The 14,274-nt window shown below is 44.7% G+C and overlaps 1 protein-coding gene across 2 annotated transcripts in view; it reads left to right on the forward strand.

Moving 5' to 3' along the window:
* The first annotated feature begins 57 nt into the window (after positions 1–57).
* The window catches only part of RILPL2 (Rab interacting lysosomal protein like 2), a 108,783-nt gene continuing 94,566 nt past the window's right edge, over positions 58–14,274 (forward strand). Inside the window, exon 1 of one of the 2 annotated variants that reach the window (XM_085636331.1) lies at positions 58–980. In XM_085636331.1, the coding sequence (XP_085492457.1) occupies positions 690–980 (291 nt within the window). In that variant the 5' untranslated portion in view covers positions 58–689. The remainder of the gene's footprint in view (positions 981–14,274) is intronic. The other variant, XM_085636330.1, reaches the window with a different exon arrangement.

The raw sequence follows: 14,274 nt of genomic DNA on the forward strand, positions 1-14,274 counted from the left end.
GTGGTAGCTATGGCAACGGGTCTGAGACGCTGCTGTGTGGACTCGCCGTGTCACGTCACAGGAGGAAATGAAACGAAGTACCAGAAGTTGTACTTTAAACAGAAAGCTTAGACATCTAGGAAGTGTGGAGCTTGGATGCAGACGGCGCGCCCATCGTTTTGAAGCGCTGCATTTATAGGCATCGGCTGAAGGTACTCGGAGGAGTGGGAGGCATGTGGGATCGCCAATGTACCTCACTGTGCTAGGCACTGGACTTTCAAAGCTGTTCTGTTAGGAGCTCGTTCGCGCTTGTTGGTGAAGCACTGCAGCTAGGTCTGGTTTCAGCTCTTTCACTCTTGTATGTAAAGCACTGCCGCAGTTTATGATTTCAGAATACCTGGTGGGGGTCAGCCTGTGCACGCTCTCCCATTGTGAAGCAGTCTGTCTAGATCTGTATTCACATTTCGGAGCAGTTTGTGCATAATGCTATCTGTACACAATCCTGTGTGAAACACTGCCCAGACCTGGGTTCAGTGTGCTTTGTGCAGAGCTGACCTGTGCACGCATTCTTATGAACCACTGGTTCTTTATTCAAAGTGGTTCCTGCTTGAGTGCTTTTTTCACATAGGTTTGAAGGAGCTGGTCTCTCTTTGTCGAAGGGGTGCAGTGCTTCCAACTTGTCCAGGGATCAGATAGAAATTTGTAAGGCCATGGAGGAGCACACACCTGAGCAAGCCTTTGAGAAGGATGCTTTCCAGTTGACTGTGGAGGACGTCTATGATATTTCTTACGTGATAGGGCGGGACTTTTTGAAAATAGGCACTGAATCTAAAGATATTAACAGCAAAGTTCCGGAGCTTCAGTTTAAAATCGTCAGAGTGCTTGAGATGCTGGAATCGTTGGTCAACCAGAGCAGCCTAACATTGGAGGAGCTGGAGATGGAACGAGACAACTTGAAGATGCAACTGGAGAAACTTCACAGAGAAGGGCCACCAGGACAGGTAACTCAAAACCATTACATATATTATCAATAGAGGTACAGCTATGCAACATTCAAATCTTACCATAAAGTTGCCAGTGCCTTTATCTTTCAGCTAGTGATCTCCGCTAGTCTACATAGAACAGTAGCGGAACAGAACAATCTTTATATCTTTTTAAACAATGAGGTGTTGTAATTTATTTGCACTTAATGTGGTAAAATATATATATATATAATTCACTTAAAAAAACATAGGTTTCACACATGTTATAGTTACCTGGACATTTCACTCCTAAAAAACCAATGAAATTCCCCCGTTATAGTTAGTGCAGGCAACTATAACCCACGCGACCGCAATCCTCTGCTGATGACGTCAGATATTACATCACTGTATTTAGACACTTATTTACCCATGTCTTCTTCCATTAATCTTTAGCTATACATATATTACAAATATTTATTTTTCAGAAAGACACATATGTCATCAGTGATGTCATATCTGACGTCATCAGCAGAGGATTGCGGTCGCGTGAGTTATAGTTGCCTGCACTAACTATAACGGGGGAATTTCATTGGTTTTTTACGAGTGAAATGTCCAGGTAACTATAACATGTGTGAAACCTATGGTTTTTTAAGTGAATTTGCAAGGTTTTTTAAATGCTAATTCGTAACTATAACGTGTGTGAAACCTATGGTTTTTTCAGTGAATTTCAAAGGTTTTTTAAATGCTAATTTATGTATGTATTTTTTTTTAATGGAATTTTCAGCTTACGCGCACCGTGCGCGCACTCGCGAACTTCGCAGAATTTTTACCGTTTTTTCACCGTGCGCGCAGGGTGCGTGCACTCCGCGAGTTTTCGAAAAAAAACCCAACTTTTTTTTGCCCTTGGGGGTCCTTCTGGGACCCCCTGACAAAGGCTAGGGGGTCAGGAACTGTCCACCCTGCCCCCTTTTCACGTTCTCCACCTTTGTTTTTCACCCCTTCAGACTGCGAGAGACAAAATGGCGGCCGACACTTCCTGGTTTCGTCCGATTCGAATGTTTACCGACATCTAACAACCAATCAGAATTGCGCACGTAAGGGTGCGCGCACCGTGCGCGCACGGTGCGCGCTTATAGATATTGATATGGTTTTAAATGCTATTTTCTCAGGAAATACTGAACAGATTTACACGAGACCTTCAAAAGGCACTTCCTTGACCTTATGGCTACCTCTCTGCCAAATTTCACGTAATTCTGTTCAGCCGTTCGGGCTGTAGCTGCGACTAAAGGTCCTATGGAAAAATGCATGGGGAAAACGCGTTTTGGGACCCCCCTTTTTCTCGGCCCCCGCTTGACGAATCACCCCGAGACTTTCAGGGTAGGAGCTGAACGGAGCGCCCCATTTGTTTTGAAAATTTCGCGAGGATTCGTCAACCGGCGCCAAAGTTATTCAAAATAGAATTTTGAGATTTCCTGAGATCTGATTGGCTGTCAGCACTTCATCCAAGAAGTGTTGGCAGCCATCTTGGGACCAATATACATGATAGCACCTCATTAAAAAGCATTGCAGTTAATAGAAGGTTTTAAGACTTTAGTTACATTATAAATCATTTGTTGATGGTACCATACTCATTTTAGGAATTGTGGTATGTTCTAAGGTGATTTCACCATGTGAAAAAGCCTTCTGCTGGGATATCATGATTGAGAGAAAAATATTTTCTCATGCTTTTCCCACAGAGGTTTGGAAGGTGATCTATAAACTAAACTGAGAGCTTATTTTCTGTAAATTCACATTATCTTTCTCAGTCATGTGAGAATGAAGTCTGACATTCTCAGTAAAACATGTACACCCAGCATTGGCAGAGACTGTCAGTTGATTCCTTTGTGTTCTACTGCAGCTTCCCAGAGTGTTCCAAAGAACAACTAGAGCGCTAACAGTCCTACTTATGATAAACGTATTGCACACCTGAAGCCATCTTGCTTGGATTAAAGTGGTAACTCTTAAAACATTTAATTTAAAAAGGAACAAAATGAGGGGGTTCATTTTTCCATAAAAAGTATGATTAGTGCTGCAGAAAGAAAAATGTGGGCACATTTTGAGTGACTTCTCAAGTCCTCTTCTATTTCATTAAAAAATTCTGACATGCAGACTGAAACATGCACTTTCAATACCAGCAGCAGTTTACCCTGGTGAGCAGTAGCTTTACTACAGTGATCAAATGAGCAAAAAGAGTGCTAACATTCTGAATTGATGGCAAATGTGTGACACATCTGAATGCCTTTGGAATCAAAGTAAAAAACTGAAAGTATTTCCTACTGAGGAGACTGCAGTAAATGAGGAAATTAGGAAACTTCATAACAAATAAGTCTGCCAAGATGGCCACCAGAGACAAAAGAGCCCAAATGTAGCCCAAATATCACCCAGACGTAGCCCAAGTATAGCCCAATGACAGAATGTCCCAGAGTGTTCTTAAAAACAACTAGAGCGCTTACTGTCTTCATTATGACAAACGTATGGCACACCTGAAGCCATCTTGATTGGAATAAACTGGTAACACTTAAAACATTTAATTTAAAAAGGAACACAATGAGGGGGTTCATTTTGCCATAGAAATTATGATTAATGCTGAAGAAAGAAAATGAGGGCACATTTTGAGTGACTTCTCAAATCCTCTTCTATTTCATTAAAAAATTCTGACATTCAGACTGAAACATGCACTTTTAATACCAGGAGCAGGCTTCCATGGTGAACAGTAGTTTTACTACAGTGATCTAATGAGGCAAGATGGCGGTCGCGTAGAGGCGACCGGCAGCAGTAGGTCGCAAGGAGAGTGATGGACGGTGCTTGATTTCGGTGTAGGAGCGGGAGCCTTGGAGCCTTGGATATCTGCATCTATTACCTGAGCGAGTGTTTCGCCAACTTACCGGATGATTCTCTCGTTTTCCTGCCGTGGTGTGGACGGTTCCGTCTTCCAAGCGTTGGTAGCTTCAGCCATTTCTGCCTTCCGCAGCTGGAGTGTATCGTGAGCCTGTGGGCGGGGACCACGGAGGCAGCGAAGGCAGCAGAGGCAGCGGAGGCAGCAGAGGTGGTGGAGCGAGGCACTCATCCGTTTGGAATTGACGGGTAGAAACGGAGCGAGGGATTGCAACCGGCATTTACGAACTGGTATTTCGAGCCCCCGTATGACGAGAAGGAGAGCGCGTTTGACGATCCCTGCTGTCATGCCCCCTAAATCAAGTAAATCTATCGTGCCGGCTTCGAAAAAGAAAGGAGAAGCAGAGGCAGGAATGACGGGAGCGGCGCTGCAGGAGCAAACAAACCCATCGGCTGAGCCCACACCTCTCTCTACTAGGAAGCAGAAGATGCCCAGCAAGACGCGTCAAGCTACAGATCTCATGACCCCCTCAATCGCAGATATTTTCACAAATTCCGGTAAGAGCAAAGGGGTTAAAAGCTTTTCACCGGACTCTCAGGGGGAAGCTCATGAGCAAGCTTCCTCTGAAGAACGGTCGGATGTGGTGGGGGAACAACAGGTTCTTGAAGTCTCCCTACATGACAGTCTGTGTGGGTTAGCCGCTGATCTAAGTGGGGTTGCTGATATCCCGATAGGGAGAGTCTGTGATGATCCTCGAGCTCGTGATGAGACCGTTAAGGCTGGTGCCACTTCCAAGCCGGCTCAGCGGATTAGCGGAGGTGGTAAGGAGGGCACTCAGTCTGGGAAGGAGGTGGCACAGGTGATTGACAGCTGCCCTCAAGCTCCTAGTGAAATTGCCCCTGGGGACTCATGTCGGATGACGGTCGAAAAGGTCTCAAGCGAATGCTTCTTTTCGGTCTCTGAAAATGCAGAGTGGTCGGATGAGGATCATAGTTCTTCTTTGGAGGGTAGCGCCCAAGGCACAGATAGCGATGTAGATCCAGAACCGCCAACTACTGCGGTCAGGCCAGCGACAGCCTCCAAGGATCAGACAAACTATGAACTTAGCTGGGATCACCCTTTGGCTACACCATTACAAGGAAACCATTTGGCGGAGGCTTCTCAGGTGGCGCTGTTGGAGTCTATTCACCAAGAAATTATCTCTCATCGAGAGGAGACTCGCCAAGACAGCAAAAAGACACAAGCTGTAATGAGGAAAATGCAGGGGGCTGTGAGGAGGTTGTCAAAGGCTACTGCGACATTGGGTGATAGAGTTTCAAACCTGGAGGAGAGGGTTGTCTCTACAGAGGCTCAGGCTGCTGATGCAGTGAGCAAGATAGATGCCCATTGCTCACAGATGCCTGATATTCGGTGGAAATTAGAGGATTTGGAAAACAGACTGAGACGGAACAATCTTAGGGTCCTGGGGATTCCGGAGGGGGCCGAAGGGTCAGACATCAGAACCTTTATTATCAAACTTTTTGGGCAGGCATTTCCAGAACTTGTTACATGGAATTGGCAATCCGAGATTCAGAGGGTACATCGTACTCCTTTCAAAGTCCCTAGAGTTGCTAGAGAAGGGGATAAGCCTAGGGCAATTTTGATATTCTTTGGCAATTTTTTATTAAGGCAGCTAATTGCGGAGAAAGCGAGACCTGATGCAAGGAGGATGTGTGATGGGCTGTCCTTCTTCGTCCGCCCAGATTTCTGCCACCCCACGGTAGAAAGGAGATGGAGATTGCGACAGCTCATCAAGCCTTTTCAGGAAAGGAAATTACAAGTTTTTTTGATAAATCCTGCCCAATTAAAAGTTATTAAGGAAGGGAAGACCTTTTACTTCACTTCCGAGATAAAGGCGAAAGAGTTCCTCGATTCTCTGGGTAATTAGGATGTATTTTGTAAAGGGAAGGAAGAGAAAAAAAAAAAAAAAAGTGAATCGGTCTGGGACCAGGGCAGGGAGCCCTCAGGATTTATGTATATGGATACATAGATGTTTTCCTTTACTTTTAGTTCTTTATCTCGATCAATTATCAATTATCGTCTTTTTTTTTCTTTTTCTCTTTTCTTGTCTCCTCTATGTTCTTTTAGCTATTTTACTTAGCTTTTTGGCTTCTATGTTATCAGGGTGGTATTGTATTCATCTCTCACTGCGACCACTGCGCTCATCACATGCACAGACTAGGTCTGAGCGCCTCGTTAAAGGCTTGGGTACAGGGGAGGGTGTGGGGGGTTTTTGGGAGTACGGGGGGAGGGGGGTGGTCTAGGGGGGAGGCATGGGGAGGGGGGGAGGAAATAAAAAAGAGTGGTTCTGGTGTTGTAGGAGATTAGGCTGTACTGATTGCTGGATTGATTGTGCTCTGGCAGCTTGTTCTACTAAACTGTCTATTAAAATGTTTTTGTTCACTGTTGGGCTTGGTATGGCAAAGATGCTTAGGAAATCATATTACTATGAATATTAAAATATGCACTGTTAATGTTAATGGGTTGAATGACTGGAAGAAGCGTCAAAGGCTGGATCATTTTGTTAAATATAATGGGTTGGATCTAATCTGTCTGCAGGAGACCCATTTGTCATGGGATAAACAAAATCTGCTCAACAAAGGGGCTATGATCTGATAGCATGCTCTTCACAGACCTCTTCGATTAGGGGAGTAGCACTGTTGGGCAGACCATCTTTTGGGGGAGCGAAGAGAGTTAAAAGTGACAGGTTAGGTCGCTGGGTTATTGCAGAATTAAGCCTAGGATTTACAATTTGTTCGATTTACGGGTCAAATTGTGATGATCCAGAAATCTTTGACTACCTTGAAGAAGAGTTAGCAGGGTGGCCAATCCCTTTGATAGTTTGCGGCGATTTTAATATATCCTCTGCCTGGCATAGTATATCCAAATATACAGGATGGAAACCTAGGGTGTTTCGTGCTCTGTCCTCTCTTATAAAATCTCATGGGTTAAAAGATGTTTGGGGTGAAAAGGAGCCCCAGGACCCAGGATTTACATACTTTTCAAATCCGGTCCAAAAATACTTCAAATTAGACTACTTTTTTATTTCACAGTCTGAAATCAATAAGGTTAGAATTAAGAAACTCCCAAAAGTAATCTCGGACCATAATCCTCTTATCCTATCATGCAGAATAGATCTTGTAGAGAAAAAGCACACTAAATGGTCCTTTGAAAGAAGGCTATTATCTGATCAAAGGTTTATTGATCACATCAAAAAATGGTCTTTGGAATTCTTTGATGCGAATCGATATAGTTCCTCTAGGAATAATGTTTGGGAAGCTTTTAAGGCAGGCTTTAGGGGGGAAACCGTCAGCTGCTCGGCAAGATTAAGGAAAGAGGATTTGGCTAAGGTTGACAGGCTTATGCTGGATTTAGCGAATGCGGAGGAGTTGCATATTAGGGAAATCGGCAATGGAATGGATGGGTTGGAGAGCTTAAGAAGTATGGTGGTTATTAAAGCTGATTTGCAAAAATTGGTTATACAAAAGGGGGCTGGAGATTATCAGGCCTCAAGGGCTAAGCGATATGAGACTGGGGAACAGGCAGGTAGGATTCTGGCATTACGTCTGAGACAGGACAGAACAAAGAATGTTATTACGAAAATACATGAAGATGGTATGGTATACTCGGAGACTAAAGGCATATTAAAAGTCTTTAAAAACTTCTATCAAAAACTTTATGATGACGAGAACCATCAAGCCCAACAGCAAGATCAAAATATTGTAGGGAATGGAGACCTGGGGCCCGCACTTGATGTTTCATCTAGGAAGGAGTTGGATAAGGACTTTACGGTCAGTGAGATTAAAGACGCCCTTCATGAACTTGCAGCAGGGAAAGCGGTCGGCCCTGATGGAATCCCCCTAGAGGTTTATAAAAGTCTGGAATCAGAGGTACTTCCCATTTTGTTAGATCTTTTTAATGGTATTTTGTGTACAGGTGTTATCCCAGATTCATGGAAGGAGACTAATATAATTATCTTCCATAAGAAGGGCAAGCCCAAGGAGAATCCGGGCTCTTATCGCCCTATTTCACTTATCAATGCCGACACAAAATTATACTCTAAAATCTGGGCCAAAAGGCTGGGGAGGGTCATTGGCGGCCTTGTCTCCCCTTGGCAGCATGGGTTTGTGCTCGGGCGGGGCACTACGGATCATACACGGCGAGCTATAGCCTTATTTGATGCCCTTGCTGCTGGAGGGAGGGAGATGGCCATGATCCTCCTCGATGCGGAGAAAGCATTTGACCGCGTAGTCTGGAAATATCTCTGGAACATGCTTGCTGCTAGGGGCTTTGGACCCAAGGTTATCAAAGCTATTCGAGCCATGTATAAAGATCCGGTGGCCAGGGTGTCGGTAATGGGAGAGAGCTCAGAGAAGATAATAATTAAGAGAGGAATGCGGCAGGGCTGTCCTTGTTCTCCGATACTCTTTTCGTTATATATCGACCCCCTGATATATAGAATTCTGGGTTGTCCTCGGATTAGCCCTGTTATATTTAATGGCCATTCAACAAAACTGTTAGCTTATGCAGATGATCTGGCGATCCTTACCACGGATCCACACCTGGCTTTGCCCGCACTGGTGCAGTTGGCTAAGGATTTTGGCAGCAGGTCTGGGTATCTGCTCAATGAAGGGAAGACACAGATCATCTGCACCAAGAACATTATCAAGACAGATTCCAGGTTTGTAGATTCAGCAGTTTACTTGGGGATCAGAATTAATGCTGATGTTGATAAGATCATTGCGGAGAATTATTGTCCCCTAATGGTATCGATGGAAGCAGAGCTAAAAAGGCTAGATATTTTACATCTCTCCCTGGTGGGAAGGATAAATGCCCTTAGGATGACATTCTTTCCGAAGATCCTTTATTTGTTTCGTGCAATCCCTCTAGTACTGGAGGAAAAAATATTAAAAGATCTTGAGGTTTTGTTTAATAGGTTCACCTGGCAGTTCGGGAAAACCAGACGGTCTATGAAGTTTATGTCACTCCCGCTCGAGAGAGGAGGTTTGGCTCTCCCAAATCTTCGACTTTATCACTTTTCGTGTCTTCTGGCGTATATGTCAATTCTGTTTCAAAGGGCCCCTAGCTCAGCCGCAGCCCAGGGTGATAAAGTTGGCCCTCCAAACCTTTTTGAGCTATTATTTGGGAAGAACGCCATAGGGCTGCTCCTGAGGGAGGTTGATTGGAGATACTATAAGAAGGTGCGGTTAAAGACGGTGAACGGGGTCTGGAGGGTCTGGAAAGCGTCCCAAAAACTGCTGGAAATTCCCAAGTTTAACTCCTATCTTCTCCTTTGGAATTCGAATTTGTTTCCGCTTCTCGGCATCAATAAGATTAGCCAGTGTTGGATTGAAAAAGGAATTAGATCTATAGGCGATATTGTGGTGGGGGGGGCAGTTTTAGGCTTTGAAGTAGTTCAGTATAGATTCGGGATCCCCTCTAACCACTGGCTATTGTATAGACAAGTAGCACATACATTGATGGCTTTCAGACCGAGAATTTTGACAGCCACACGTTTTCCTTTGATGGATTATTTAGGTAATGGGGGAAATAAAATCAAACCTATTTACAGTCTGTTAATGGAGGGAATTCAGGACGACCTGGTGAAAGTAGAATCTACACTGGCAGCTAAACTAGGGGATCCCGATGTGGACTTAGATTTAGCCATTATGCTAGATAAGAAATTTCTGCGCTCATCTAATCTCCGGGCTCAGCACTACAAAACGCTGTTTAATCTCTACCATACCCCTGCTAAGATGTTTGCCTGGGGCGTGGTGATGAATGATAAATGCCCTAGATGTAATAAAGGTCCAGCGGATTTACTACATATGTTTCATCTGTGTGAAAAATTATCTAGTACTTTGAATGAAATATCAATATTTTTGGAGGGACTCTTAAAATGTAGAATTGTTATATCTTCCACTCTGATGTTACTGGGAGTGGATAGAAGAATGAAATTATGCTCTATGGCGGAAGCTTTGGTTTTTATTTCTATGGCTGTTCTGCGCATACTTATCTCCGCTGGCTGGAAAGATCCTTCTCCTCCTACTTTTCAAATGTGGTTGTCAAGGCTGCTCGGGGTACATAACATGGAGTCTTGTTTATATGAATTAAAAAGTGTTAAAAAAAGGGAACTGGGGAGAAATATTTGGGCCCCTTTAGTTAGCTGGAGAAACCTTAGCTTTTAGCTATATGCTCGGCTCTGGAATGATTTAATTTGAGAGTTTTTCCACTTTGTTTCCTTAACAGGACTGCTTTGGGATCTTTGTTGAACAGCTATTGTATTGTATTGTATTGTATACTTCTTTTTGTATGACGCCAGAAAAAACTCAATAAAAAAAAAAATAAAAAAAAAAATGAAACATGCACTTTTAATACCAGGAGCAGACTTCCATGGTGAACAGTAGTTTTACTATAGTGATCTAATGAGCAACTAGAGTGCTAACATTCAGAATTTATGGCAAATGTGTGACATATCTGAATACCTTCATGATGGAATCAAAGTAAAAAACTGAAAGCATTTCCTACTGAGGAGACTGCAGTACATGAGGAAATTAGGAAACTTCATAACAAATAAATCTCCCAAGATGGCCACCGGAGACAAAAGAGCCCAAATGTAGCCCAAAATCACCCAGATGTAGCCCAAATATAGCCCAATGATAGAAGTGTGCAAAACACTTATTATTTTGTGTTTTTGCAGTGTTATATAGTGCAGACTTGTCAGGTATTGGAGTGCTTTACATGAGCATTGGTTACATCACACAAGAACAAATTCATTTTGGTTGTAGACATGGGGAGACTAAGTGATTTGACCAGAATCACAGAATGTCGAGCTGAAGCAGAAACTCCAACCTGGTTCCCCAGTTGCAAAGTCTGCAGTTCTGGAAGTAACACCACATCCTCTCCCCTAAGTGCAACATTTAATCAAGTGGTCAACTGGATAAAAAAACATAAAGGTAACAAATAATTTAAAAGTGCTTTCTCGCTATTTGAAAACTCAGAAAATTTGTCCTTATTTTAGTCTTTTAGAGCACTAACCATAATTTTGATGCCAATAAGACCCTCTCATATATGTAATTTCTAAAGGAAATGCTCTAGGTATTACAGTTTTGATTACATCAAGATGACGTCAGGCGTTCCACACTTTTGTAATAAATATAGAATGTTAGCAATCTAGTTGTTCATTAGGATACTGTTGAGAGGCAGAGGCCAGGGGCACGGACTCTGAAAATTGAAGGCAGGTAGGAGGGTGCAAAGGCAACAATTTAACCACACTGAGCAGGCAGGAAGGGCTGTGGCAGCACAACAGACTATGGAGGGCAGTGGAAAGGGGGGCAGGGGCAACGAACCAACAATACAGGACTTGCAAGAGAGGCTGTGGCAATGTAATAGACCATTGTGGGCAGAAGGAAGAGGCAATGGTAGTACAACCATACATGCCAACAGACCCGATTCAGCCAGGAAACGTCCAATGTTTTTAAGCTCAAATGGGCTCTATTTTATCTGTCTCCTGTCTACAATCTCCTCTTTTTCAATGTAACTCAAAGGGGAAAATCAATACCCCAGTTTTTTTTCAAAATCTCCCTCTTACCAAGTTCAAAATGTTCGCAAGTATGGTACATTGGATCATGGAAGGAAATGGGGTAGGGACATGGACTTGGATAACAGAGGACAGGAGGGACATGGAGAGGTGCACCAAACTGACCCTGCAGGGCAGGCATCAGGGTTTGCAGCAGCACAATACACCACACAGGGCATGCGGGACGGGAGTGCAGCACAACAATCCATAGAAAGCAAGAGGGAGGGGACAGGACCATGCACATGGACAACAGAGAGCAGAGGGGCAAGAGGCAGGACCATAATGGACAGACAGGAGACAAAGCTGCAGCAGAACAGACCATAAAGGGCAGGAGGGATGGATCAGGGGCATTACAATGGAACAAACAAGCCAGGAGGGAGGGAGTAGGGGTCTGCACATGTAAACAGAGGGCTGGGGGCAAGGGGGCAGGGCAGGAGCAGCAAGATAGCCATGGAGGTCAGGCAGGATGGGCACTAGAAGCAAGACACACCATGAAGAGCAACAGTGAGACTGTGATGGCATACACACAGACCATGGAGGGAAGGTGGGAGGGGTTCAGGGGCAGCTAACTGACCACACAGGGAAGGTGGGAGGGGCCATGGCAGCACAGAAGACCATGCATGGCAAGTGGGAGGGTTAGTGGTAGCACAATGGCTATGATGGGCAAGAAGGAGGGTGCAGGGGCATGCACAAAGGACGATGGAGGATAGAAGGGAGGGTCAGGACCTGTGCACAGACAAGAAAGTTCAGGGGAAGGGGCCTCACAACAGACCGCACGGGGCAGGCAGGAGGAGCAGTTGCAGCACAACAGACCAGGGAGGGCAGAAGGGTGTGGCAGTACAATGGACCATGTAGGACAGGAGGAAGAGGATAGGGGCATGGCATGTGGACAGGCAGGGTGGAGGTGGCAGGGACAGGTTACAGTCATCTGACAATGCTAGGCAGGTGGGAGGGGAGTGGCAGCTCAACAGAACACTCAGAGTAGATAGGATAGGCAGGTCCATGGAACATGGTGGGCAAAAAGGATGGAGCAGGGGCATGCACAAAGACATCGGAGGGCAGGGGGAAGGAGAATAGGGGCAGCAAGCTAAGCACAGAGTTTAAGCAGGAGGTCAATGATGGGGCATAGAATTGGGCAATGGAGGGCAGGAGGAGTGGACTGGTACATCATACTAAATTGAGGGCAGTGGCAGCACATCAGACCATGCATGGCAGGAGGGAGGAGGCTAGTCCATGGATTCACACAACAGAGGATAGGGAGGAGGGGGATGGGGCAGCAAGCTAACTGTTCAGAGAAGGCGGTTATTAGGAACTTTATTGTTTTTAAAACGTGTGTCTGTGCGAACTACTTAAAATATGAACAAGTATGCAGCATAATCTCACTTTTATTCAGGAAGAAGAGGACGTTTGTGACTGTGACTCGGGGCTCACTTGGCAGAAACACCCCCTGACCCTCCACCCCCTATCGCAAAATGTAATGCCCGTGAAAAGGGTAGGTGAACACAGTGTTATATAGAACATAGTCCTGAGAGCACGATTGAAAATGAAAACTAGATATAGTGTATGGTATAAACTATGCACCAAAAAGTGTGATATAAGATGAACCGGGCGTGAAATATAATATGCAATACATTGTGCGCAATGACAGATTCATTGGAGAGCGCGAGATAGCACAGGCACTAGCGCGTGCTATGCGATATGCGCCTTGGAGTGTAATATGCACAGGGCAGTGTTTTGTAACCTAACTAGTCTCTAAAGTTGTAATATAAAATATGTGCTGGGGAGTGTAACGTTGCATATGCACTGTGACAAAGATATGGATCCCAGATTGTAATATGTATGGCATAGCACTGTGCGTTATAACATAGGCATCGAGGAAGGCACGTTAGATGGGACAATATAACCCGTGCGAAGACAAGTGTGGCATGACATATTCACGGGGTGGTGTTACAGTGCACATGGGCTAGAGAGTGTCATAGCATATGCACTAGCTAGTGGAATACAACACAGAGGTGTGTGGCACTCTGCAGGCAATGGTGGGTGTAACACAGCATTGGGCTCTGCCAGGAGCGCGCTGTGACTCTCAAGTGATGTTCGTCCCCTTTCCAGAGAGTAAAATAAAAAGTATTACACATCCGGCAGTGGATGTGTGTTTTATTAACCGTGAGGGGGGTTTCTTGCATAGTTTTGGTCGAATTTTTGTCGAATCCCCTTTGAATGGCTTGGTGTGCATGTGTATTAAATGTGCCCGTCAATAGCTACCCATGTTTGTATAAATAAACGACAAGGGTGTCTACCGTGATTAGGCACGGTAGGGCATCAGACATGTCAGAGCTTCACTAGTGGTGTAAATACATTCCACGTGGATTCATTTTATGCATAGTCGCCTTTTAATGAATATCACGCAAATCGTCATGGTGATAGGTACGTACGGTTTGTCCAGCATGTCCTAGGTGTGTCTATAAATATATATTTTTTTAAAATAATAAAAAACAGTGGCCGGCCCTGGGGATTGGGGTCAAAAAAATATAATTAGGAGACAGGCCCTGGGGGATGGGTTCATCAGGGCCAATACATTAGAATAAGAAGGGGAACCACACAGCCCCCCTTCTTAAAAAATTAAAATAAATAAAAGACTGGCATCGTGCCGGAGGCCACGCCCCCTCCTTGCAGCACTCTGCAAACGCGCCCCCTGGCGAGTTGTAAGTTGGGGAATTAATTCCTCTTCAATACTGAGGGTCCCTGAGGGCCAACTAGCCCAACAGGCATCTCCAGTATGCACCAGGGAGCTGCGCTGCAGACAGGTGTTCTGAGGCCAAGCCCCTTTTTACACCTCTCTG

This window comes from Triturus cristatus, chromosome 11 (genome assembly GCF_964204655.1).
Source record: "Triturus cristatus chromosome 11, aTriCri1.1, whole genome shotgun sequence".
NCBI classification, from domain to species: domain Eukaryota; kingdom Metazoa; phylum Chordata; class Amphibia; order Caudata; family Salamandridae; genus Triturus; species Triturus cristatus.